The sequence below is a fragment of the Theropithecus gelada genome, chromosome 7b (assembly GCF_003255815.1).
Source record: "Theropithecus gelada isolate Dixy chromosome 7b, Tgel_1.0, whole genome shotgun sequence".
Taxonomy (NCBI): domain Eukaryota; kingdom Metazoa; phylum Chordata; class Mammalia; order Primates; family Cercopithecidae; genus Theropithecus; species Theropithecus gelada.
The window spans coordinates 40,364,679-40,391,727 of NC_037675.1; the positions used below are offsets into that span (position 1 = coordinate 40,364,679).

Genomic DNA, 27,049 nt, shown 5'->3' on the forward strand with positions numbered 1-27,049 from the left:
AGGTGAAGAAAGCACTTGCTTAGCTGGACTTTGCAAGGATGTAAATGTTTCCCGATTCCTGAAACTAATTAGCCTTTCCGCTATGTTGTTTATTTTGAGCAGGGGTCAGTGACACGTGGTTCCTTCGACTGTGAGAAACTTGAGGACTGTTCCTTTAAATTAGTTACATTTAGTGATGTAACTTTTCGTTGAACCTTGAAAGGACACCTGAGGTTGGGCGGGGAGTTGAAATTTTGATTCTGCATTTTTTTTTTTTTTTGGAAAGAATGCCCTTTTGAGATGCTCTACCATGAGTGAGTTTGTTCTTCGCTTCTGTCTTGTTAATGTACAGTCTAGAGATAGTCAACTCCCATGTTCAAATTTTGTTTTTTTAAAGTCTAGTTTATAATCAGGTTTTAGAGATTTTTCTCCTTAAGTGTTTACAGGTATCTTTGTTCACATGTGTAGGGGCATTTATGTCGCCGTGTTTTTAAAAACTGGATTAAATCTTTAAAACGACCACGTAATTTTGAGGCAGTTATGATTATGTTTTCTTGTTATGTGAATTAAAAGTACTGTTGCCATGGTGTTAGTTTATGAGTTCATAGTTTGTCTAGTGCATATGTATATGTATTTAATATGAAAGGAGCACCTTTATGGAGATTCTAAATGGACGAAGATATAGTTTTGGCCACTAGCATCATGTTTTCGAGAGAAGACCAAAAAAAAAAAAAAAAAAAAAAAAAAAAAAAAAAAAGTACAAAGTAGAAACTGATGAAGTGCTTACCTAAGCATACACACAAAGTGCTTGTGAAATTGGGGGGTGGTAGAGATTACATTTTCTTGAGCGTTAGGAAAGTCTTTCCAAGGCTGAGCAAATAATTTAAGCAGAGGAGGCATGAAACAGCACGGTGGGTGCAGGGAACTAGGAGCTATATTACTTAGAGTGTAAAGTGGGCTTAGGGAGTGATGTGCAATGATGCTTGCCGGAGATGTAAGTAGGTTCCAAGTGCTGTAGGTGTTGGAGAGCTGTTGAAGGCTTTTCCGTGGTTAGGCTTTGGTTTAAAAGCTCTTCTTGATAGTAGCATGTAGATTAGATGTCAGGGAAACAAAACTTGAAATAGGGATTAAGGGAGAGATAACAGTAGTAGGGATAGAAAAGAGGGTACTGTGTGGGGAAATAGCCTCATAAGAGCTAAAATATGTTTGACTTTATTGATTGCATGTGAAGGGTGAGAGAAAGAGAAGGAATCTAGAAGGACTTCCAGGTTTCTGGCTGTGGTAACTTATTCATGGAGGTAGGGTTTATAGGAAGAGAAGCATATTGTGGGATGGGAGATAATTTCAGATTGCACATTATTTCCCTTTCTTCACTAAAAACAATAATAATCAAGATTTAGTTTTTATAGGACTGCCAATTTACAGAGACATGGAGAAATGCAGCCAGATTTTGCAGTTTTCTCTAGTCTGGTGCGTTGTATCTTCACCTGCACAGTTTTTTTTTTTTTTTTGCTAAATGCAACTACCCTGGCCTGGGGGCTAGGATGGCGCAGCATTGTTCTGCTTTAAAATTTTTTTTAGTTTTAAAAATTATTTTGTATTGAGATGTATTCACACAACATAAAATTAATCCTTTTATAATGTCCACTTCAGTGCTGTTTTTGGTATATTCACTATGTTATGCAACTGTCAGCACAGTTCCTCAACATTTTTATCACTCCAGAAAATAAACTCTGTACTGATTAGCAGTCTTAATTCCCATCCCTCATCCCTTGACAACCACTAATCTATTTTCTGTCTGTATGAACATGTCTATTCTGCATGTGTCATGTAGTCATACTCTATGTGGCCCTTTGGCTTCTTTTACTTAGCATGTTTTCAAGGCCTATCCATGTTGTAGCATGTAACAGAGCTTCATTTCTTTTTTCTTTCTTTCTTTTTTTTGAGACAGGGTTTCACTCCTGTCACCCAGGGGGGAGTGCAGTGGCACGATCTCAGCTCATTGTAGCTTAGACCTCTCCGGCTCAGGTGATCCTCCCACCTCAGCCTCCTGCATAGGTGAGATCACAGGCATATACCACCAAGCCTGGCTAATTTTTTTGTATTTTTTGTAGAGACAGGGTTTCTTCATGTTACCCAGGCTGGTCTTGAGCTCCTAGACTCAAGTGATCTGCCCACCTTGGCCTCCGAAAATGCTGGGATTACAGGCGTGAGCCATTTCACCTGGCCCTTCATTTCTTTTTATGGCTGAAAAAATATTCCGTTGTGTGAATATATCCCATTTATGTCATAGTTGATGGACATATGGATTATTAATACTTTTTGGCTGTTATGAATAATACTGCTATGTGTACAAGTTTTTATATATGTTTTTAGTTCTCCTGGGTAAGTACCTGGGGTGGAATTGCTGAGTCATATTTACCATATGTTTAACTTTTTGAGAATTGCCAAATTGTTTTCCACAGAGGTCATACCATTTTACATCCCCACTAGCCGTTTATGAGGGTTTCAGTTTTCTGCATCCTCTTCAACGCTTGTGATTTTCTGTTTTCTTTTGTTTTTAATTGTCACCCTTGTGAGTGTACAAGTGAGTGGTATTTCACTCTTTTTTTTTTATTTTGAGACCGAGTCTCGCTCTGTCATCCAGACTGGAGTGCAGTGGCGTGATCTCGGCTCACTGCAGCCTCCACCTCCCAGGTTCAAGAGATTCTCCTGCCTCAGCCTCCTGAGTAGCTGGGACTATAGGCACTAACCACTGCACCTGGCTAATTTATGTATTTTTAGTAGAGACAGGTTTCACCATGTTGGCCAGGATGGTCTTGATCTCCTGAACTTGTGATTCACCTGCCTCACCATGTTGGCCAGGATCGTCTTGATCTCCTAACCTTGTGATTCACCTGCCTTGGCCTCCCAAAGTGCAGGGATTACAGGTGTGAGCCACCGCGCCTGGCTTAACTTTTTTTGTTTGTTTGTTTGTTTTGTTTTTTAAGAGATGGGGGTCTTGCTTTGTTGCCCAGGCTGGAGTGTAGTGACATGATCATAGCCCACTGCCACCTTAAATTCCTGGCCTCAAGGGATCCTCCTACCTCAGCCTTCCAGAGTGCTGGTATTACAGATACAAGCCACCACACCAGGCCTCATGGTTGTTTTGATTTGTATTTTCCTAGTAACTAATGATGTTGAGCATGTGCTTATTGTTTATATCTTCTTTGGAGAAATGTCTATTCATTTCCTTTTGCTCACTTGAAAAATGGGTTGTCTTTTTATTGTTGAGTCGTAAGCATTCTTTATACATTTAGGGTGCTAGATGCTTATCAGATAAATGATTTAGAAAGATTTTCTCTCATTCTGTGCATTTTCTTTTCACTTTCTTGGTGTGTCCTTTGAAGCATAAGCGTTCTAAATTTTGATTGAGTCCAATTTATCTTTTCTTCTTTGGTTGCTTGTGCTTTTGGTACCATAGCTAAGAAACCGTTGCTTAAGACAAGGTTACAAAGATTTACAGTTATGCTTCCTTCTAAGAGTTTTAGCTCTTACAGGAAGTTATTCGATCCACTTTGAGTGATTTTGTTTTCATATGTGTTGTGAAGAATGGGTCTAGATTCAATCCTTGGCATATGGCTATTTATTGGCTTATTCTAGTATGATTTGTTTGAAAGGACTGTTTTTTCCTTATTGATTTGTCTGAATACTATTGAAAATAATTTACCATAAATTTAAGGTTTTATTTCTGGACTCTCATTTCTATTTCATTGGCCTGTGTCTATCCCTATGCCATTACTACATTATCTTTAAAACATTTTTTTACCCAATGTCTTGATTATTGTAACTTTGTAGTAAGAAACAGTAGGGAAGTATGAGTCCCCCAATGTTGTTTTTGTTTGTCAGTATTTTTTTTCTTTATCAATATTGTTTTGGCTATGTGGAGTCCCTTGCATTTCTATATAAACTTTAGGAATTCAGTTTTAGGAATTTAAGATTTAATTTGTCCATTTCTGCAAAAAAGGCAGTTGGAATTTTGATAGGGGTTGCATGGAATCTGTAGATCAGTTTGGGGAGTATTGCTCTTAATAATATTAAGTCTTCCAAGCTGGGTGCAGTGGTTCATGCTTATAATCCCAGCACTTTGGGAGACCGAGGTGAGCAGATCATTTGATCCCAGGACTTCGAGACCAGCCTGGGCAACTTGGTGAAACTGTTGTGGTCTTTTGTCTCCTTAGCTCAGGTACGTCTGAGTTCTTGTCTCACAACCAAGAAGAATTAGGCATGCAGACCCCGGAGAGTGAGCGGAGTAGTATTTATTAAGTGAAAGGAAAGCTGTCAGCAAAGAGGGAATGCAGGGGGTGGTTCCCCTACCCGAAGGCGGGAAAGTCACCCTGTGTGGCTGGGTCTGGGTCCTTTTATGGACTCAGAATGGGGAGTGCATGCTGACTGGTTTGTGAGTATGCAAAAAGGTTAAAGCCAAGACACCACTCAAAGATAGTCATGACAATGTAGACAACTGATTAGGAGGCCGGGTGCGGTGGCTTATGCCTGTAATCCCAGCACTTTGGGAGGCTGAGGCGGGTGGATCACGAGGTTAGGAGTTTGAGACCAGCCTGGCTAACATGGTGAAACCCTGTCTCTACTAAAGATAAAAAAAATTAGCTGAGCATGGTGGCGTGCATCTGTAATCCCAGCTACTCGGGAGGCTGAGGCAGGAGAATCGCTTGAACCCGGGAGGTGGAGGTTACCGTGAGCTGAGATTGTGCCATTGCACTCCATCCTGGGTGACAGGGTGAGACTCCATCTCAAAAAAAAAAACCAAAAAAAAAACCAAAAAAGAAAACATTAGTAAAGGGTAGATATATGTAAAATAGGTGAAAGATGGGGATCAATCAGAGGAAAGCACACCAAGCAAGAGGGCAAGTTCTCCATCTGGTCCAAGGATTTAACTTGTAGCTTGGCTTTCAAGCTTTAAACTGTCTTTGGCTTGAAGTTGGGGTTTCACTAGGGACCTGCCCCTATCTGCCTAAGCATTTGCCTGCCTCCTGCCACTCTCAAAATCCTGTCTCTGAAAGAAATACAAAAATTAGTTGGGCGAGGTGGCGTGTGCCTGTAGTTGCGCCGCTTGGGAGGCTGAGATGGGAGGATCACCTGAGCCTGGGTAGGGCGAGGCTGCAGTAAGCCAAGATCACACCACTGCACTCCAGCCTGGGCGACAGAGTCAGTCCCTGTCTCAAACAAAGAAGTCTTCCAGCCCATGGACATGGATTGGCTTTACATTTGTTTAGGTCTTCCTTAGTTTCTTTCCACAATGTTTTGTAGTTTAGCGTGCACTTCTTTTGTTAAATGTATTCCTAATAATCTTACTTTTTTGATGCTATTGTATATGGAAATGTTTTCTTTATTTCATTTTCAGGTTGCTCATTGCTATTGTATAGAAATTCAACTGATTTTTCTATGTTGATTTTGTATTCTGCTATTTTGCTGAACTTATTAGCTCTTGATAGTTTTTCTATAGGTTCTTTAGGATTTTCTCTCTATGTAGAATAGTATTGTCATCTTCAAACAGTTTTTCTTCTTCCTTTTCAGTCTGGATGCCTTTTATTTATTTTTCTTGCCTAATTGCTCTGGCTAGAACCTTCATTACAATGTTGAATTCATGTTAATAGAGTGAATGTTACTGTTCCTGACCTTAGGAGAAAAGCTTTTTTTTTTTTTCCATCATTAAGTATGATGTTAACTGTAGGTTTTGCATAGATGTTCCTTGTCAGGTTGAGGAAATTCCCTCAAATCGTACTTTGTTGAGTGTGTTTTGTTTTGTTGTTGTTTGTTTGGGACAGGGCCTCACTCTGTTTCCCAGGCCGGAGTGCAGTGGCATGATCATGATTCACTGCCGTCTCAACTTCCTGGGCTCAGATGATTCTCCCGCCTTGGCCTTCTGAGTAGCTGGGACTACAGGCATGTGGCACCATGCTTGGCTAATTTTTGTTGAATGTTTTGATTATGAAAGGGTGCTAGATGTAGTCAAATACTTTTTCTGTGTCTGTTGAGATGATCATGTGTTTTTTTTTTCTCTTCATTTTCTTAATATGGTTTATAACATTGTATGTTAAACCAACCTTGCATTTCTGGGATAAATCCCACTTGGTCATGGTATATAATCCTTTTTATATGTTGTTGAATTTGGTTTGTCAATATGTTTTTGAGGATTTTTGCATCTGTAGTCATAAGATGTATTGGTGTGTGATTTTCTTTTCTTGTGATATATTTGTTTGGCTTTTAGGGTAAATACTGGCCTCATAGAATAAGTTAGGAAATATTTCTTCCTCCTATATGTTTGGGAATAGTTTAAGAGTAATTGGTGTTCATATTTTATCTTGGAGAGGTGTACCTTCATGGAACTTTGTGTTTTAATCAAGTATTTACAGGGCCTGCATATTGACATTCTTTTTGTTATTAATATATATCATGTTTGAGATTAGATGAAAAACAATTTTAGTTCATTCTTAGTATATTTTATCAACTTGATTAATTGATTTTTTTAAAGCTACTTGATCTTGAACTCCTTTAGTACTTATGTTTTGGAAATGGAATAGATTTTAAGTGTTCTGTGGTTAGTCACTACCATATTTTATGGAGGATTACTCTTGGGGGGGGGTTACCTATCACCCTTTAAATTCCAGTTTATCAGATTACATGTAATTCTGTATTATATTTGTTGATATTTGAGAAATTTGGTTGTTCTTTCTATGTTTTTGTGAGATAGGGTGTTATGTTGTAGATAAAATTTAAGGGTGAAAATCTCTTTGAGAAAGCTGGAATAATTTAGACCAGAGCAATGAATTTGAGATGAATCCTTTAGAACTCAGTTGCTTTTTTTGTTTTTGAGATGGAGTCTTGCTCTGTCACCCAGGCTGGAGTGCAGTGGCGCGATCTTGGCTCACTGTAGCCTCCTCCTGGGTTCAAGCCTGCCTAGTAGCTGGGATTACAGGCTCATGCCACCATGCCCAGCTAATTTTTGTATTTTTGGTAGAGATGGGGTTTCACCATGTCGGCCAGACTGGTCTCAAACTCCTGACCTCAAGTGATCCACCCACCTCGGCCTCCCAAAGTGCTGGGACTACAGGCCTGAGCCACCATACCTGGCCAAGACTCAGATTCTTTGCTTTTCTCCTGCCTACCAGATCTAACCAGCTCAAGGTTTTATTTTATTTTATTTTTTAAAGTCTTTTTTATCTTTATTTTTTGTAATCCCAGCACTTTGGGAGGCCAAGGCAGGTGGATCACTTGAGGTCAGGAGTTTGAGACCAGCCTGGCCAACATGGTGAAACCCTATCTCTACTAAAAATATAAAAACTAGCTGGGCATGGTAGTGGGTGCCTGTAATCCCAGCTACTCAGGCGGCTGAGGCTGGAGAATTGCTTGAACCCACGAGATGGAGGTTGCCGTGAGCCTACACGGTGCCACTGTATTCCAGCCTTGGCAACAGAGTGAGACTTCATCTCAAAAAAAAAAAAAAGGGTTTAATATGGTTTATTACATTATTGTATGTTAAACCAACCTTGCATTTCTGGGATAAATCCCACTTGGTCTTGGTACATAATCCTTTTTATATGTTGTTGGATTTGTTTTGTCAATATGTTTTTGAGGATTTTTGCATCTGTAGTCGTAAGATATATTGGTGTGTGATTTTCTTTTCTTGTGATGTATTTGTCTGGCTTTTAGGGTAAATACCGGCCTCATAGAATAAGTTAGGAAGTATTTCTTATACTTCCTAACTTAAAAAAAAAAAAAGTGTTGTTTTTTTTTTTTTTTTTTTTTTTGGTAATCCTTAATTTCCATGTTTCCTTAATCCCCCCCCCCACTTTTTTTTGGGACAGAGTCCAGAGTCTTGCTTTGTCCCCCAGGCTTGAGTGCAGTGGCGCGATCTGCAACCTTTGCCTCCCAGGTTCAAGCGATTGTCCCACCTCAGCCTTTCTAGTAGCTGGAACTACATGTGCCTGCCACCATGCCTGGCTAATTTTTGTATTTTTAGTAGAGGCAGGGTTTTGCCATATTGGCCAGGCTGGTCTCGAACTCCTGGCCTCATGTGATCCACCTGCCTTAGCCTCCCAAAGTGCTGGCTTGAGCCACTGCACCCGGCCCTAGCTCAATGCTTTAAACTAGAATTTACCATGTCCTTTTAGAGGAGAAGAGCTGATAAAATATGATTGAATCAAAGAAATATTATTGCACTGAAGATAATTACATGTTTGATCTGAGAGATGCTTTTGGAATTGCCTTTTAGAGTATCATAAGTCATACTGATTACACAATTTTTGAGGTAGTGTGCATCTTATGTGTGAGTTAAGTTAGCTAAAAGTAAGATGCTTGGAAAATGTGTAAACTGTGAAGAAAACTTTTCTCACTGGTATTATGTATTGAATGCCTTTTTCCCCCCATTGGCAAAATAAGTATTTTTAAAAAATCATTAATTGCCTGTAATGATATTAGATTTCTGCGAACTGGTACCTAGGGTAATGTAGGGAGAGGCAGAAGCAGAGATCAGGGTAAAGGGATATTTTTTAGAAGTATAATCAGGTTTGTTTGGTACAGGTTAATGAAGTATAGATAGTACTTTGGAAGGAGTATATATTTGAATTAGAGTTATACAAGATTTTGGAGAGGAAAATAACTATAAATACTGTTCTTATAGGCAGAAAGGGTCTAAAAGGAAGATTTGCTATAGATATTTTGGGTTAAACCCTGGAAAGAATCAAACCCGATCATACTTCAGTTTGTTCTTTCTTTCTTTCTTTTTTTTTTTTTTTTTTTTTTTGAGACGGAGTCTCGCTCTGTGGCCCAGGCTGGAGTGCGGTGGCCGGATCTCAGCTCACTGCAAGCTCCGCCTCCCGGGTTTACGCCATTCTCCTGCCTCAGCCTCCCGAGTAGCTGGGACTACAGGCGCCCGCCACATCGCCTGGCTAGTTTTTTGTATTTTGTAGTAGAGACGGGGTTTCACCGTGTCAGCCAGGATGGTCTCGATCTCCTGACCTCGTGATCCGCCCGTCTCGGCCTCCCAAAGTGCTGGGATTACAGGCTTGAGCCACCGCGCCCGGCCTCTTCAGTTTGTTCTTAAAATGGCATTTTTCTTTTTTCACCTTACCTTTCCCCTTTTCTTTTTGATCGAGTGATATCTTGGGCCTGGTAACAAAGAGCAGAATAACCCCATTAGGTAAGGATGAGTAATGAACTGACCCAGAGAAAGGTGAAATATAGAAGCAACAGCGAAAGCCTTAGGCTGTGTTGTGCTGAAGGTCTGCTATGGGGAGAAGTAATGTGGAAAGGCCATGGTCAGAAGAGCAGGACCTTTGGAGGAGATAATAGAAATAATTACCCTTTATTGAACACCTATCTGGCATGTTCAAACAGCATTATTCTCATTACACATAAGAGAAGGGACCCGCAGAGGTAGGGTGGAGAGATTCAAACTCCAAACCCAAAGCTCTATCAGTGGCGTTCAAAACTTTTTTTTTTTTTTTTGAGACAGGTCTTACTTTGTTGCCCAGGCCGACTTTGAATCAAAGTTTTTATTTTTAAAGCTGCAAATTGATTTTTTCTTCCTGTAAGGAAATTGTATATTGGGGAACTGATTATACTCTACAGATAAAACCTAAACTGGTTGAAATCAGGGTAAGAGTACCTGAACCCCAGGTCACTCAGTTTCTTTCTCTGGCCTTCTCTTATTCTCATCCTTGGAAGCTTTAAGGCACCTCTGTAGAACTCCAATTTGAAGGTAATTGCATTTCACCATACTGCTGTTCTTTACGTGGTGATAGTGATTGAAAGTTGCCAAAAAAATGTACTCTGATACCTTCTGTTTCCATGTTAGTCTGGTAGCCCATTTTGTGTTGACCACATAAACTTGTACCTGTGTTTGTAATCAATGTTTTTATCAAAAGTACATTTTTAAGAACTTAACTTTTCTTTATCTTGAAGGTTGTGGCAGCATTGCCTGAAGGTATGAGACCAGATTCTTATGGTTTTCCATGGGAATTGGTGATATGTGCAGCTGTTGTTGGATTTTTTGCTGTTATCTTTCTTTTGTGGAGAAGTTTTAGATCGGTAAGTAACCAGTGCTATACTAAGAGAATGTTCATTCTGTCACTGGGCTGAACAAATAATATGAGAAACTTACTTATTTGTTATTTTAAGGAAACAAGTTAGAAACTACATAAGGATTCAGAGTTTTTTTTTTTTTTTTTTTTTTTAGAGATGAGGATCACGAATGAGAGTCAGGCCCAGTGCTGTGGCTCCCACCTCTAATCCTAGCACTTTGGGAGGCCGAGGCAGACAGATCACTTGAGCTTAGGAGTTTGTGACCTGGGCAATATGGTGAGACCCCATCACTACAAAAAATACAAAAATTAGCTGGACATGAGGACACCCGTCTGTGGTTTCACTCAGAAGGCTGAGGTGGGAGGATTGCCTGAGCCTGGGAAGTTGAGGCTGCAGTAAGCCATGATTGCAACACTGCACTCCAGCCTGGGTGACGGAGAGAGACCCTGTCTCAAAAATAAAAAAAAGAGATGAAGGTCTCTTGTTGCTCAGGCTGGTCTCAAACTCCTGGGCTCAAGCGATCCTCCTGCCTGGGCCTCCCAAAGTCTTGGGATTATAGGTGTGAGCCACCATGCTTGACTGAGATCTTTTAATGTAAGATTTTTCATATATATATTTATATATATATCATATATGTCACATTTATATATATTATATATATATTTAAAGAGATGGGGTCTGACTATGTTGCCTAGGCTATAGTGCAGTTGCTATTCATAGATGCAATTATAGTGCACTACAGCGTCAAACTCCTGGGCTTAAGCTATCCTGTCTCAGCTTTCTGAGTAGTTGTGACTACACAGGTCCATGTCACTCTGCCCAGCTTCATCTTTTTTTAAATTCTGGGAAATTTTATTTATTTTTGAGAGAGGGTTTCACTCCTGTTGCCCAGGCAGGAGTGCAGTGGCATGATCTCGGCTTGCTGCAATCTGCTTCCTGTGCTCAAGCCATTCTCTTGCCTCAGCCTCCTGAGTAGCTGGGACTACAGGTGCGCACTAGTATGCCTGGCTAATTTTTGTATTTTTTTTGTAGAGATGGGTTTCACTGTGTTGCTCAGAACTCCTGGCCTCAAGCGATCTGCCTGCCTCAGTCTCCCAAAGTGCTGGGATTACAGGCGTTAATCACCACGCCTGGCCTAATTTTGGGAAATTTTTAATGCATTTTTGGGACTGCTATTTTTCAGATGTTGGCCCTTCTACTTCTGACTTCCCTATCTCTTCTATTTTTCAATTTCTTTATGGTTTTCTATACCTTTTGAGAGAGTTTCTTAATCTGAGGAACTGAAATCTATTCTTCATCTATGCTCATTTTAGAGTATCTTGTCTTTTAAAGGTTTTCCCTTTTAATTTTATCTCTATCCATATTCCGTAGATGATTGAAGTCCTCGTTTCTTTTCTACTTGTTTGTGTTACCTCAACCCTAAGGCTGATCCTTTTACAAATGAATTCCCCCCTGCTTCATTATTTGAGACAGAGGTTAAGGAAGAAGAAGGTTTGGTTTACTGTTTCTTTAGTCAGTTCAGATCTATGGCCCTGTGGTAACATTTCTCAGACTGTTTTATTTAGGATATTAGCATCAGGGGATATGATAATAGGAGCTTCTTGAAATTATTTTTTTAGGGTCAAATATGTTTGGGGAGCAATGGGTTGCAAGTATCTTTAAAGTTATTTCAGAGCATTTTAATATGCTAATTCACAATGTGAATCTTCAATAGGGAGTCTTTAATAAGTAGTATTTCGGCTGGGCGTGGTGGCTTACGCCTGTAATCCCCACACTTTTGGGGGCCCAGGCAGGTGGATCACCTGAGGTCAGGAGTTCTAGACCAGCCTGGCCAACATGGTGAAACCCTGTCTCTACTAAAATTATGAAAATTAGCTGGGCATGGTGGTGGGTGCCTGTAATCTCAGCTACTCAGGAGGCTGAGGCAGAGGAATCGCTTGAACCCGGGAGGCGGAGGTTACAGTGAGCTGAGATCATGTCCATTGCACTCCAGCCTGGGTGACAGAGCAAAACTCTGTCTCAAAAAAAAAAAAAAACAAAAGGAGCATTTATTTTCTCATTGGAAACAGAATACTTTTGGCTTGTATTTATACTAAGGCAATAAGAAACCTGTATTTTTAAGTTGGCAGACGTTAAATAAATTGATTTATTTGAGAGTGTATTAGTTTTAATGTAATTTTTGTTAAAAATTTGTTTCAGGTTAGGAGTCGGCTTTATGTGGGTAAGTTCTTTTTTCTGCTTTAACTCTCATTGTTGTGATGTAAACACTTACAATAATTTACTCATGATAATATTGACTTGACTCTTTTAGGAAGAGAGAAAAAGCTTGCTATAACGCTTTCTGGACTAATTGAAGAAAAATGTAAACTACTTGAAAAATTTAGCCTTGTTCAAAAAGAGGTAAGATATTTTTGAAAACAATATTCATGTTAGAGTCAGAGAACTTTATACTTCTCACTGTAGGTACTTCTGTGTAAATTTAAGATTATGAATGCTTTCTTTGCAGAGTATGAGAGTTCTCTTGCTCTTCATATTCAACACTTAACCAGTCTTGCTAATTTTAACCGTTGTAGTAGGTATACAATGGTGTCTCCTTGTGCTTTCCGTTTGAGTTTTCCTGACTGATGAGGTCGAGCACACAAACACGTCCTCTGCATGTGCACATTTCTGGTATCTGTTTGTGTATCCAAATGTTCTCTTTTCCTAAAGATAGCAGTCAGACTGGATTAGGGCCCACTCTAACAACCTTATTTTATTTTGACCACCTCCAAAGGCCTTGTCTCCAAATACAGTCACATTCTGAGGTACTGGGGTTGGAGCTTCAACATATGAATTTGTGGGGACACAATTCAGTCCATAATAGTCTGTGATCCATTTGAAATCAGATCTGTGATGGTGCAGTCGAGGGTGTGTGTGTGTGTCATGTCGAGTTAACCAATGCCATTTATTGGAAGGACCATCTTTTCTCTGTTGTTCTATAGTGTCATCTTCTTAAGTCACTGAATATATGTGAGTCTGTTTCTGTTAAATCTTCCTTTTTGTTGGGCTTTTTCTTGTTTGTTTTTTGCCAATAACATACTTTTTTATATTCTGTAGTTTTATAATAAGTCTTAGTATCTGGTATGGTTAATTTACAGTTCTTGGCTATTATGAATAAAGTTACTGTGAACATTCTTCTACAAGTTTATTTTATTTTATTTTTTTTGTGGGCATGTATTTTCATTTCTCTTCAGTAAGTAGTATTGGAATTGGTAAGTCATTAGGGCAGGTAGTATAGTTTAACTGTATAAGATAAGAAACCGGCCGAGCATGGTGGCTCACGCCTGTAATCCCAGCACTTTGGGAGGCCGAGGCGGGTCTCTCATGAGGTCAGGAGATCAAGACCATCGTGGCTAACACGGTGAAACCCTGTCTCTACTAAAAACACAAAAAAATTAGCCAGGTGTGGTGGTGGGTACCTGTAGTTCCAGCTACTTGGGAGGCTGAGGCAGGAGAATGGTGTGAACCCGGGAGGCGGAGCTTGCAGTGCGCTGAGATCACACCACTGCACTCCATCCTGGGTGACAGAGCGCTCCCTCTCAAAAAAAAAAAAAAAACCAAAAACCCTTCTGGCTATTTTTATCATTTTTTCTTTGTTTTTGGCTTTCAGCAGTGTTACTATGATTTGTCTGGGTGTGTTTTTTTTTTTTTTCTGTTTATCCTTATTGGGATTTATGATGCTTCTAGAACCTGTGGCTTAATGTCTTTTATTAGTTTAGTTTTTTTTTTTCTTGAGACAGTGTCTCTCTCTGTTGTCCAGGCTGCAGTACAGTGGTGTGTGATCTTGGCTCACTTCATCCTCCGCTTCCTGGACTCAGGTGATCCTTCCACCTCAGCCTCCTGAGTATGGGACTACCGGCATGTGCCACCATGTCCAGCTAATTTTTAAAAATTTATTGTAGAGATGGGGTTTTGCCATGTTGCCCAGGCTGGTCTCGAACTCCTGGGTTGAAGCAATCCTCCCGCCTTGGCTTCCTAAAGTGCTGGGATTACAGCTGTGAGCCACCGTGCTCTACCTTCTGTTAGTTTTGAAACGCTCTTGATTGTTACTTTTCCACATACTGTTTTTGCCCTTTTTTCTTCTTTCTTTCTGGGACTATACAAATGAGTATTTTAACTTTTTGTTATTTCTCATCTGTCTCTTATGTTCTTTTCTGGGATTTCCATCTTTTTGTTTGCCCACACTTCAGTCTAGCCATGTTCTTCTTTTTTTTTTTTTTTTTTTTTTTTTTTTTTTTTTTGAGACGGAGTCTCGCTCTGTCACCCAGGCTGGAATGCAGTGGCGCGATCTCGGCTCACTGCAAGCTCCGCCTCCCGGGCTTACGCCATTCTCCTGCCTCAGCCTCCCGAGTAGCTGGGACCACAGGCGCCCGCCACCTCGCCCGGCTAGTTTTTTGTATTTTTTAGTAGAGACGGGGTTTCACCGTGTTCACCAGGATGGTCTCGATCTCCTGACCTCGTGATCCACCCGTCTCGGCCTCCCAAAGTGCTGGGATTACAGGCTTGAGCCACCGCGCCCGGCCTAGCCATGTTCTTCTTTAACTTCCATGTTACCAATTGTTTTCATTTATGTCTAATCGTCTTTTAAACCATCCATCGAGACCTTAATTTCATCTCTTGCCTTTTTCAGTTCTGCAGTTCTATTGTGGCTCTTTTTGTAGTTCTTTTTCTCTGGTACAGTACTATTTTTTAATTCCATTTACACATTATGCTCTCTTATTTTTGTTTTGTTTTGGTTTGGTTGTTTTTTGGAGACGGAGTCTCCCTCTGTCACCCAGGCTGGAGTGGAGTGCAGTAGAGCGACCTCGGCTCACTGCAGTCTCTGCCTCCCAGGTTTAAGCGATTCTCCTGCCTCAGCCTCCCAAGTAGCTGGGACTACAGGCACACGCTGCCATGCCTGGCTAATTTTTTATATTTTAGTAGAGACAGGTTTCACTGTGTTGCTCAAGCTGGTCTCAAACTCCTGAGCTCAGGCAATCCACCCGCCTCAGCCTCCCAAAGTATTGGCTTACAGGCGTGAGCCACCACACCTGGCCTATGCTCTCATTTTATTTATTTATGTGTTGTTTTTATTTTCTGATTTTCAGACACCTGCCGAGAAATGTGCTCTCCTGTTTTAATGTCTACTGCATTATCCAGTAGTCTGTTTCTGGTGCTCATTTTTTTCTCTTGTTTCTTAGTCTTGTCCTCTTGAATGCCAGGTTATTTTACATCAGCTGTCAGTGATAATATAATAAAAATTGTAGAGATAATTTTGAAGCTGTGGGTGCTGTCATCTCTCTTCAGTGAGGATTTACTATTGCTTTTCATAGGCAGCTAGGCTAGGGACATTAGAAATTTTAGATAACTTTATTTATTTGAATTTCTTTTTTGTAAAATAAGTTTTATTGTGTATACTTAAGGTATAGAAATTTCAGATAACTTTGAGTTTCTTTTTTGTAAAATAAGTTTTATTTTATATATTTCAGGTATAAACATGTTGAGATACATATATAGTAAAATGGTTACTATAGTGAAAGAAATTAACGTATTCTTTATCTCTCATAGTTACCCATTCCCTGCCCACCCACCCCCGAAGGGCAGCTGTAATGTACTCATTTAACAAAAATCCTGAATGCAATACGCTATTATTAACTATGGAACTCAGCTGATATCTTTTAACTTGTTCATCCCACATGTTTTCTTTTCTTTTGTTGAAACAGGGTCTCATTCTGTCACCCAAGCTGGGGTGCAGTGGCATGATCTTGGTTCATTGCAGCCTCTATCTCCTGGGCTCAAGTAATCCTCCCACCTCAGACTCCTGAGTAGCTGCGGCTACAGGCACATGATACATGTTTGCCTGATTTTAAAATTTCTTGTAGAGATGGGGTCTCCCTATGTTGCCCAGGACAGTCTCAAACTCCTGGGCTCAATGATCCTCTCGCCTCAGCCTCCCAAAGTGTTGGGATTACAGGCGTGAGCCAACATGCCCGGCCATATTTTCTACTTTGTATATTTTGACCTACATGTCTCTGTTTCCTCCCTCCCACCCAACACTGCTAACCACTGTTTTATTCTCTGTCTCTATATATTTGACCTTTACAAAAATTCCGCATGTAAGTGAGATCATGCAATATTTTTCTTTCTATGTATGACTTATTTTACTTAGCAAAATGCCTTCTAGGTCCATCCATGTTGTAACAAATGGCAGGATCTCCTTTTTATGGCTGAATAATATTCCATTGTAAATAGATACCACAGTTTCTTTATTCATTTGTTCATTGATAGATACCTAGGTTGTCTGCATATTGGCTACTGTGAATGATGCTGCAGTGAACATGGGCGTGCAGCTATCTGTACAAGGTGCCAGTTTCATTTTTTTCGGATATATATCTGGAAGAAGGCTTGCTGGATATAGTAGCTCTATTTTAAATTTCTTTAGGAGTCTCCATACTATTTTCTATAATGACTGTACCAATCTACATCCCTGCCAATAGTGTACGGCAAGCCCTCAATGTCCTTGATAGTTTCTTGAAAATTGACTTTAAGTGAAACAATGTATATACTGAACTCAGTTTTTTTCCCCTCATCAATGTTATAATGAAACAATATTGAAGAAAACAATGTAATTCAAAGGACAAAGGACCTGCTCTATGCCTTTCTCTTTTCTTGTCTAGAAAAAAGGTTCTCTCCTTTTTTTTTGGTAACTTTTATTTTCAGTTCAGGGGTACAAGTGCAGATTTGTTACACAGGTAAACTTGCGACTTCGAGGTTTGTTGTATGAGGGTTCCCTTTTCTCCATAACTTCACAAATATTTGTCGTCTCACTTGTCTTTTTGGTAATAGCTATTCTAACAGATATACGGTAATATCTCATTGTGTTTTTGATTTGCATTTCCTTGATGATTGGTGGTGTTGAACACCATTTCACATAGTGTTGGCCATTTTTATGTCATCTTCAGAGAAATATCTATCTAAGTCCTTTGCCTATTTTTTAATCAGGTTATATGTTTGCTTGCTGTTGAGTTGTATGAGGGCTTTTAAAATATTGAATACTAACCCCTTATCTGATATATTTTTTCTCAATCTGTAGGTTGCCTTTTTATTGTGTTTACTTACGTATATTTTTATTTTTTTTACCTTGCAGCTTCGCCTCAAAGGAACTTTCATTTTATTGTTTCTTTTGCTGTGCAAAAGCTTTTTAGTTTGATGTAGTCCTGTTCACTTATTTTTTGCTTTTGTAGCCTAAGTTTTTGATGTGATACTCAATAAATTATTGTCAAGGCCAGTGTCAGGGAGCTTTTTCCCTATGTTTTCTTTTAGGAGTTTTGTAGTTTCAGGTTTTATGTTTACGTCTTTTGTCCACTTTGAATTGATTTCTATGTATTGTATAAAATAAGACTTCAATTTCATTCTTTTGCATGTGAAATCCAGTTTTCTCAGTTCCATTTGTTGAAGAGACTATTCTTTCTGCATTGTGTATTCTTGGTGCCCTCTTCAAAATTTGACCATATCTGTTTGGATTTATTTCTGGGCTCTCTGTTCTGTTCCACTGGTCTGTGTATTTGTTTTTATACTGGCACCACACTGTTTTTATTACTACAGCTTTGGAATATAATTTACAATCAGTTAGTCTGATGCTGCTAACTCTGTTTTTCTCAGAATTGCTTTGACTCTTTGGGATCTTTTGCTATTCCATATTAAATTTAGAGTAAAAAAATTTCTGTGAAGAATGCCATTGAGATTTTGGCTGCCTTTCCATTTCTTCGTGTGCTCTTCAATTTCTTTCATCAATGTTTTATACTTTTTAGTGTATAGATCTTTCACCTCCTTGGTTGAATTTGTTCCTAAGTATTTTATTTTATTTTTTTGATGCTATGTAAATAGGATTGTTTTCTAGGTTTCCTTTTTGGTTAGGCCATTATTTGTGTATAGAAATGACATAGTTTTGTTTTGATATTATATCCTGCATCTTTACTGAATTCAGTTATTAGATCTGTATTTTTGATGACATCTTTTGGGTTTTCTACATATAGGATCATATCATCTGCAAACAGATAATTTTACTTTTCTGATTTGGATATCTTTTATCCTTCTCTTCCTTCCTTCTTTCTGTTTTTTTTTTTTTTTTTTTGAGACAGGGTCTCACTCTGTTGCCCAGGCTGGAGTGCAGCAGTGTGCTCTCAGCTCACTGCAACCTCTACCTCCTGGGTTCAAGTGATTCTCCCACCTCAGCCTCCCAAATTGCTGGGATTGCAGGTGTGCACCACCATGCCTGGCTATTTTTTTTTTTTTTTTTGTATTTTTTGGTAAAGACAGGCTTTCACCATGTTGGACAGGCTGGTCTTGAACTCCTGACCTCAAGTGATCTGCCCACCTTGGCTTCCCAAAGTGTTGGGATTATAGGCATGAGCCACTGTACCAGGCCTTTTATTTCTTTTTCTTGTCTAATTGCTCTTGATAGTACTTCCAGTGCTATTTTGTTTTTGTTTTTTGAGACAAGGTCCCACGCTGTTGCCCAGGCTGGAGTGCAGTGGCATGGTCATGGCTCACTGCAGCCTCAGCCTTCCAGGTTCAGGTGTTTCTCCCACCTTAGCCTCCCAAGTAGCTGGGACTACAGGTGTGCGCCACCACGCTTGTGTTTTTTTTGTAGAGATGGTGTTTGGCCAAGTTGCCCAGGCTGGTCTCAAACTCTGGGGCTCAAGTGATCCACTTGTCTCAGCCTCCCAAAGTGCTGGGATTACAGGTGTGAGCCACCGCACCCAGCCCTTCCAGTACTGTTTTGAATAGAAGTGTTGATTGTGGGCATCCTTACTTTGTACCAGATCTTAGTGGAAAAGGTTTCAGTTTCTCACCACTGATGATGATATTTGCTGTAAGTTTTTCATAAATTTATTTCTTTTTCTTTTTTCTTTTTTTTTTCATTATTTTAAAAATTTTATTATTGTTTATTTATTTTTTTAAGATGGAGTCTTGCTCTTTCACCAGACTGGAGTGCAGTGGCGTGATCTCAGCTCACTGCAACTCTGCCTCCTGGGTTCAAGCAATTCTGCTTCAGCCTCCTGAGTAGTTGGGACTACAAGTGTGCCCCACTACACCCGGCTGATTTTTTTGTATTTTAGTAGAGATGGGGTTTCACCATGTTGGCTAGCATGGTCTTGATCTCCTGACCTTGTGATCTACCTGCCTTGGCCTCCCAAAGTGCTGGGATTACAGGCATGAGCCACTATTATTTAGTTTTTTGAGACAAGGTCTCACTTTGTTGCCCAGGATGGAGTGCAGTGGCATGCTCATGGCTCACTGCAGCTTCAACCTCCTGGGGTCAAGTGATTCTCCCACCTTAGCCTCGCTAGAGTAGCTAGGACTAGAGGTGTGTGTGACACCAAGCCTGGCTAATTTGTGTATTTTTGGTAGAGACTGGGTTTTGCCATGTTGCCCAGGCTGGTCTCAGACTCCTTAGACTTCCTAAAGTGTTGGGATTACAGGTATGAGCCACCACACCTGGCCAGAACTTTGTTTCTATACTTAAACTGTTAAGAGTTTTTTTTAAATCAAGAAATGATGTTGGGCTGGACGTGAGGGTGTGTGCCTATAGTCCCACCTACTTGGGAGCCTGAGGTGGGAGGGTGGCTTGAGCCCAGGAATTCAAGTCCAACCTGGGCGACATAGTGAGAACCTATCTCTCAAAAGAAAAAAAAAAATGGATGTTGAACTTTGTTGAATGTTTTTTTCTGTGTCAATTGGTATGATCATGTGGTTTTTGTCTTTCAGTCTGTGAATATGATGTATCACATTAATTGATTTTTTTAAATATATATATATTTTTTTATTTTTATTTTTATTTTATATTTTTTGAGATGGAGTCACTCTGTCGCCCAGGCTGGAGTGGAATGGCGCAATCTCAGCTCACTGCAACCTCTGCCTCCCGAGTTCAAGCGATTCTTTGGCCTCAGCCACCTGAGTAGCTAGGACTACAGGTGCCTGGCTAATTTTTGTATTTTTTAGTAGAGACAGGGTTTCACCATGTTGGCCAGGATGGTCTGGAACTCCTGACCTCGTGATCCGCCTGCCTCGGCCTCCCAAAGTGCTGGGATTACAGGCGTGAGCCACTGTGCCTGGCTGATTTGCATATATTAAACTGGCTTTGCATGCCAAGGATACATCCCACTTGATCACAATGCATAATCTTTTTGATGTATTGTTAATTTCAATTTGCTGATATTTTATTTAGGATTTTTGCATCAGTGTTTATCAGAGATATTGACCTCTAGGTTTGTTTGTTTATTTGTTTTTTGTGGTTTCTTGGTCTGGCTTAGGTATCACGGTGATGCTGGACTCAAAATGTGTTAGGAAATATTCCCTCCTGTTGTTTTTTTTGGAAGAGTTTAAGAAGTATTGGTAATAATTCTACTTTGAAAATTTGGTAAAATTCAGCCATGAAGCCATCTCTTCCTGGACTTTTCTTTGTTGGGAGGTCAGATTACTTTAATAACAGATGGAGATATTTGGAAGCGGGGCCTCAGTTCAGAGGATTAGTCTGTTTTTGGTTTCGACTTTGTTATAAGGTAGGCAGGTTTTTTTTCTTTTTTTTTCTTCTTTGTTTTTTGAGACAGTCTTGCTATGTCACTCAGGCTGGAGGGCAGTGGCATGATCTTGGCTCACTGCAACTTCCGCCTCCTGGACTCAAGTGATTCTTGTGCCTCAGCCTCCTGAATAGCTGGGATTACAAGCACACATCACCACGCCCAGCAAATTTTTGTATTTTTAGTAGAGACAGACTTTAACCATGTTGGCTAGGCTGGTCTTGAACTCCTGATCTCATGATCCTTGTGATCCGGGCTCCCAAAGTGCTGGGATTACAGGTGTGAGCCACTGCGCCCATCCAAGGTACCAGTTTTGCTTGGTAAGGATATTAATTTCCTTTTACTGCTGTAACAAATTACTGCAAACTTAGTGCTGTAAAACAACACACATTTATTCTCTTACAATTTTGAAGGTCAGAAGTCTAGAACTAATCTTTTAAAAATTATTTTGTTGTAGAGATGGGATCTCACTATGTTTCCCAGGCTGGCCTTGAACTCTTGGCCTCAAGTAACCCTCCCCACTTGGCCTCCCAAAGTGCTGGGATTACAGACATGAGCTACCATACCCAGCCTTAAAACCAATGTTAGGGGCAGAAATTAAGATAGCAGCAAGTCTGTTTCTTTATGCAATGTTCTAGGATAGAATCTGTGTTTTGTCTCTTATATGGAGTCTACCAACATTCCTTGGCTCATAACTACATCACCCCAATTTCTGCTTCTATCTTTATATCATATCATTCTTTTCTAAGTTTGGTCCTCTTGCCTCCTCCTTATAAGGACCCCTGGCATTAGATTGGGCCCACCAAAATAATTCTGGAGCTCTTTCCATCTTAAGATCCTTTATCACACCTGGACATTCTAGGGTAGAATATCTTTGGACAGGTCATTGTTTAGCCAAGGACAGGGTTCATCTGAGTTGGCAGGTCTTGAACTCCAAGTTTTTTTTCTCAGCTTTGATTCTCCTGAAATCTCTGCTGAGTTTCTTAGCCCATCAGCCTCTTCTTCTAGGAGGAATAGACATGCCAAATACTAGACTTGCCTTTCTGGGGATTCCCACTTCTCTCACAAATTCTCACTGTTTTGATAGCTTTCTGAGGCTTTCAGACAGATACTTTTTTGTTTTGTTTTGTTTTTTTTTAGTATTTTCATCAAGCTTTTCTTGTTCTTGCCAGAAAGGTGGATCCAGAACAACCTAGTCTTCAATTTAATCACTTTTTTTTGGAATAATTGAAGTGCATTTTGCCAAATGTTATAGCATTATGTCTTTTATTGTTCTTTCCATTTTTTGATGGCTGTTCCCTACCTTTTACAGATTTTTATATTCCCCACTTGCTTTATTTGTTGTATGGTATGAATTAAAAGTGAAAAGTTTTGATGGTCAGTTACTATAAATTTCTCTTTAATGAATAGGCTTAAAGAAAGGGTTTACTTGTTGTGGCCATAATTAGACAGCTTACATAAAAATACGCTCTTTGAGTAAATCTTTGGATAATCTTTAGTACAATCTTACCATTAGAATTTTAACCTCATTTTTAGTAAAAGATGCTAATATGAGTTATAGTCCTATGTTCTCTGAGAAACAGACTTTACTCTTACAGGTGAAGTTCTGACATTTGTTGCCTGAGCTAGCCGTCTGTGATGTGTTAGCTGCTCTGGCATTGTTATAGTGGTCAGATTTGAAAAACTTAAAGCTAAATAAATCCAAGTAAACTTAATGTACATGTGGAAATGGATTCTGTCTGCTTCTTAGGCATCTATCCAGACAAGATTTAGAATAAAATTGGTAGAGTTTTTACTTGTGCTGTTACTTTGTTTCAGTATGAAGGCTATGAAGTAGAGTCATCTTTAAAGGATGCCAGTTTTGAGAAGGAGGCAACAGAAGCACAAAGTTTGGAGGTAAAAACTCAAATGCTATAATTTAAAAGCTGGGGAAAAAATACTAAATAACAAAAACTTTAAAAATGTGTCGTCTGAAAACTGTTTGAAAGAAATGTGAAAGAGCATCTCTGGATGTTAAAACTTAAGAAGAAAATTAATATAGGAAATGGAACAATAGTAGGTAGCATAAAATATTATAAAAATTTGAGCTTTTATTGCTAACTTGTTTTGAGTCAGGCATGTTTATGGTCAAGGAATCAGGAGCTATATAGAAACTTCATTCTATCATTCCTGGGAAACGTATTAAGGTAATCATTCCTTTTTTGACTCAATTTGCTCTAGAAAGGAGAAATAGGATTCATTTTCACAAACTTAGGAATAGTTGGCAACAAGAACTTACGTAAATTATGACAGTATTTGCCTTTACTTTTATCTTGAGGATATTAAGAGCTAACTAGAATTAGGCCAGAGGCTTATGTTATATGTAATGGTCCGTTGGTAAATGTTTAACAACTTTTTTTAAAAAAAGCAGCCTTACTTGTAGCCATTTGCTGAGTTCTGTAGTATGAATACTTCCACCATGGCCAGTTTCAAGCTACCAACATGATGTCACTGAATAAGGAGTCTGGGAAGATAATGCTTAAAGTAGGCTTTCCTGAGCCAAGTGTGATTTGGTTAATTTTAAGGAAGGAAAGTATGGTAATTTGTAATGTAGCTAAACTAAGACAGATTAGGGTAAGTGATGGGAATGCCTTACTACTGTTTAGATATGGACGTCTTGTAAAAAGCAGAGTAGTGACAAAGCATAGCAGAGGACCCCTGCATCTGCATATATTAAAATAGAAAACAGTAGACCTTGTACCTTTGATAAGTGTCCAGTACAGTGTGGCAGTTCTCAATCACTGCTGTCCGTAATCATCAGAAACTCTTATGTGTTATGATTCAGAATTTTCTAGTAGAGTCCAAAGGAAGTTATAAATTGGATTCTAAATAAGGTTCTTGATATTTTCTTCACTTGTTGTCTGTTACTGTCTTCAAGAAGTTATTGAAATTATATTTTATTTGCTGACTCTCTGTCTTAACTACTCTCCCAGTAGTAATTTATTAGTTTGATAAAAGAATTTTAGAAGGCATTTGGCATGCTAACAGAAGAGCAAAAAGTAGGTAGCAAAGACATTTACTCAAGCTTCATAATATTGAGGATAAAATATTACACACCAATTTATTTTCAAGGTAATGAATTATAGGAGTAAAGTTTTCTGAATTTTTAGCTGCATTCAATATTTTGGAAAATCTTCAATTTTAGTAATTTTTTAGCATGGTATTTTCAGTAATAGTAATCATAATTGAATTCAAACTATAATGCAATTAAAAAAATATGATAGCTGAATCTGTAGATAAAATCAAACCAATAGAGTAATTTTGATTCAGGTCAGGGAATTCCTGTAATGAAATAGTCAAATTTGGGGTAATATGTATAAACAAGTTTTTAAATCACTGTAATGTAGCATGTATTTGTTCTGCTTTTATTTTGGCCTGCATTAAAATCTTTGAATCTTTGGTTTATTTTTCTTTAACAAGTTTGTTGAAGGATCACAAATATCAGAGGTATGTTTATTATAGTATTTAAAATCCAGTTGGAATAATCCAATAATGAATCATTTTAAATTAAAAAGGTCATAGAAAATAGGTCTTAATTCAATGTGGAATATTATCATGAAGCAGCGTTGATGGTTTTTTAGTTGATTTTTTATGTCATGCCTTTAATTATATTAAATTAGCTTTATTTCTCATTTTTTTCTTTATAATGGTTTTAAGCAGAGGTTGGCAAACTGTGCCTAGTGGGCCACTTTTTTTTAATAAAAAATTGTATTGGAACACAGCCATGCTTTCATTTAGGTATTGCTTTTGTTTCTCCCTACAATGGCATAGTTGAGTAATTGCGACAAAGACTGCATGGCCTATGAGCCTAAAATATTTATTTCCGGGATCTTTACAGAAGTTTGCTGACCACTGCTACAGTTGCTGTTATTTTGATATTATAAAAATGAGCAAATATATAAATGAAAGTTATTTAACTTACAGTACATATTTTTGATTATGCTCATCTGATTTTCTCTAATGAAAAATTCTTATATCTGTTTTATAAAGTTCGCTTTCTCTCTTAGGCAACCTGTGAAAAGCTGAACAGGTCCAAGTCTGAACTTGAGGATGAAATATTCTGTCTAGAAAAAGAGCTAAAAGAAGAGAAATGTAAACATTCCGAACAAGATGAATTGGTAAGGCTTTTTTATTTGAGGAGAATATAAGAAAAAGAAAGTTACTGAGCTTTAAAAAATTAATGTGATAGTGGTTAAAGTATTACGTTTTTGTAAAAAATGTAAAGAATACAGAAGGTTGTAGGGAGCAAAATTTTCTAGAGCCACTCTTTTCACTTCCCCCTAGATGTTACTGTGTTAAATTTCTTGCATATTTTTATAGAAAATTTCTATATGTACTATGCAAGTAGCTCATGTAAATAAAAACTGAATAATCGTGTACATAGTATATATTTGTAATTACTTAACATGTATATTAAATTATAACTTTTTCTTTTAAAAAAACCTATCTTAACGAAAGTCTTGATGTATATGAGATTATTTAGTAAAACATGTTAGTGGACTTATCTTGAGCCTATATAACTTAAATGTTATGAAATATTAAAGTTGATATGAGATATTATAGTTATGTAATGTTCATATAAAATCCCTTTAAGCATATGGCTAAATAAACTGAGAAGGTTTCTTAATTTGAGCTGTCGCTTATGGAGCAAAAGTGTTGGGTTAATAGTATATCTAATATTTATGGCATTTTGGAAACTAGAGTTTAGTAAATATTTATTGCCTGATATTGTCTTTCTAGATGGCGGATATTTCTAAAAGGATACAGTCTCTAGAAGATGAGTCAAAATCCCTCAAATCACAAGTAGCTGAAGTAAGTTGAATTAGTCTGGTAGGTCTATTGCTTTTGAAAATCATTTTAATTTAATTTTTTTAAATTAAGAAATAAGATATAATAGTAGAATTTGAGATATAGGGGATCCCAGGTATGTATTTTTTTTTTTTTTTAAATAATACCTAAATGAATGAGCATGGCTTTGTTGCCCAGGCTGGAGTACAGTGGCATGATCTTGGCTCACTGCAACTTCCACCTCCTGGGTTCAAGCAATTCTTCTGCCTTAGCCTCCTGAGTAGCTGGGATTACAGGCATGCGCCACCACACCTGGCTAAGTTTTGTATTTTTAGTAGAGGCGGGGTTTTGCCATGTTGGCCAGGCTGGTCTTGAACTCCTGAGCTTGAGTGATCAGCCCACCTCGGCCTCCCAAAGTGCTGGGATTACAGGCATGAGCCAACGCACCCAGCTTGTATTTTCTTTTTTACATGCACTACTTCAGAAAAGTTCATCTTTTCAATGGATAAGTGTTGTTGAGCTATTACTATATATTGAGGACTGGTTGCTTGACACTTAACATTAATAGACAAAAAAGTCCCCAGGAAGCTTAAATTTTAGTAGGGGGGACAGAACAAATAGTTATCAAAATTTGCTGCACAGTACATAGAAAGTTACAAGAGGTTTGTCCAAGGTCACATCGTAGCAAGTTAGTGGGAGAGGCAGGACTAGACCGCAATTCTAGACAAGCCTTTTTTCTGCTACACCATGCTGCCTCTGCTGTTAATATTGGCATGGTTTTGCTTTGTTTAATTCTGTGTTCTAGGGAGTATGTGTAAAGATGTGTATTAAATTAATTGTTACAAACTTGATATTTTTTGTTTTACTTAGGCCAAAATGACCTTCAGGATATTTCAAATGAATGAAGAACGACTGAAGATAGCAATAAAAGATGCTTTGAATGAAAATTCTCAACTGCAGGAAAGTGAGAAACAGGTTTGTATTCTGTAGGGACCCTTCAACTTGTGAATATGTAATTATAAATATTCTTGGCATCCTCATGACTGACCCATGCTAGGGACAAGTGTAGGCTTTTCCTTGAGAGTACGAGAGTAGGACAAGTCTCCCTTACGTATTTCAGTGTCTGTCTCTTTTGTATAGTATACCAAAGTGTATACTTTTGGCAGCCTCTACCCCCAGGACAGGGAAAGTAAGCCAGGGCATTTAGCATTTTGGTAATCATAACCAACTTAAAACCAGACTGAAGGGGTACAGAGAATACGAGTGAGGATTATTGAAGTTATAGATCTGGGGCCTAAATATAGAAGCAGTTCTGGCAGCAGATCACATGAGGAGGTGGCATTTGCCCTGTTTCTCGCCCACATACATAGATACTCCCAGGTATATTTCTTCTTCTGCTTTGCCAATATAATTGTAACTTTTCAGTGGGAAAATTTTTCAGTGATTAAGTTATTATAGTTATCCAAATATTACTCACACCAGAGCCACATGGTTTGTTGTTTTTGTTGTTGTGTGTTTTTTTTTTTTTTTTTTTTAAGACGGAGTCTCACTCTGTTGCC

The 27,049-nt window shown here is 38.6% G+C and overlaps 1 protein-coding gene across 19 annotated transcripts in view; it reads left to right on the forward strand.

The window, feature by feature from the left end:
• The window catches only part of MIA2 (MIA SH3 domain ER export factor 2), a 118,149-nt gene that overhangs the window by 34,287 nt on the left and 56,813 nt on the right, over positions 1 to 27,049 (forward strand). For 12 of the 19 annotated variants that reach the window (XM_025391675.1, XM_025391676.1, XM_025391681.1 and 9 more), the window contains 7 exons: positions 9,943 to 10,068; positions 12,262 to 12,283; positions 12,374 to 12,462; positions 22,482 to 22,559; positions 24,710 to 24,820; positions 25,443 to 25,514; positions 26,361 to 26,465. In XM_025391675.1, the coding sequence (XP_025247460.1) occupies positions 9,943 to 10,068; positions 12,262 to 12,283; positions 12,374 to 12,462; positions 22,482 to 22,559; positions 24,710 to 24,820; positions 25,443 to 25,514; positions 26,361 to 26,465 (603 nt within the window). Of the gene's footprint in view, positions 1 to 9,942; positions 10,069 to 12,261; positions 12,284 to 12,373; positions 12,463 to 22,481; positions 22,574 to 24,122; positions 24,150 to 24,708; positions 24,821 to 25,442; positions 25,515 to 26,360; positions 26,466 to 27,049 lie in introns of all 19 variants that reach the window. The other 7 variants (XM_025391690.1, XM_025391694.1, XM_025391683.1 and 4 more) reach the window with 3 other exon arrangements.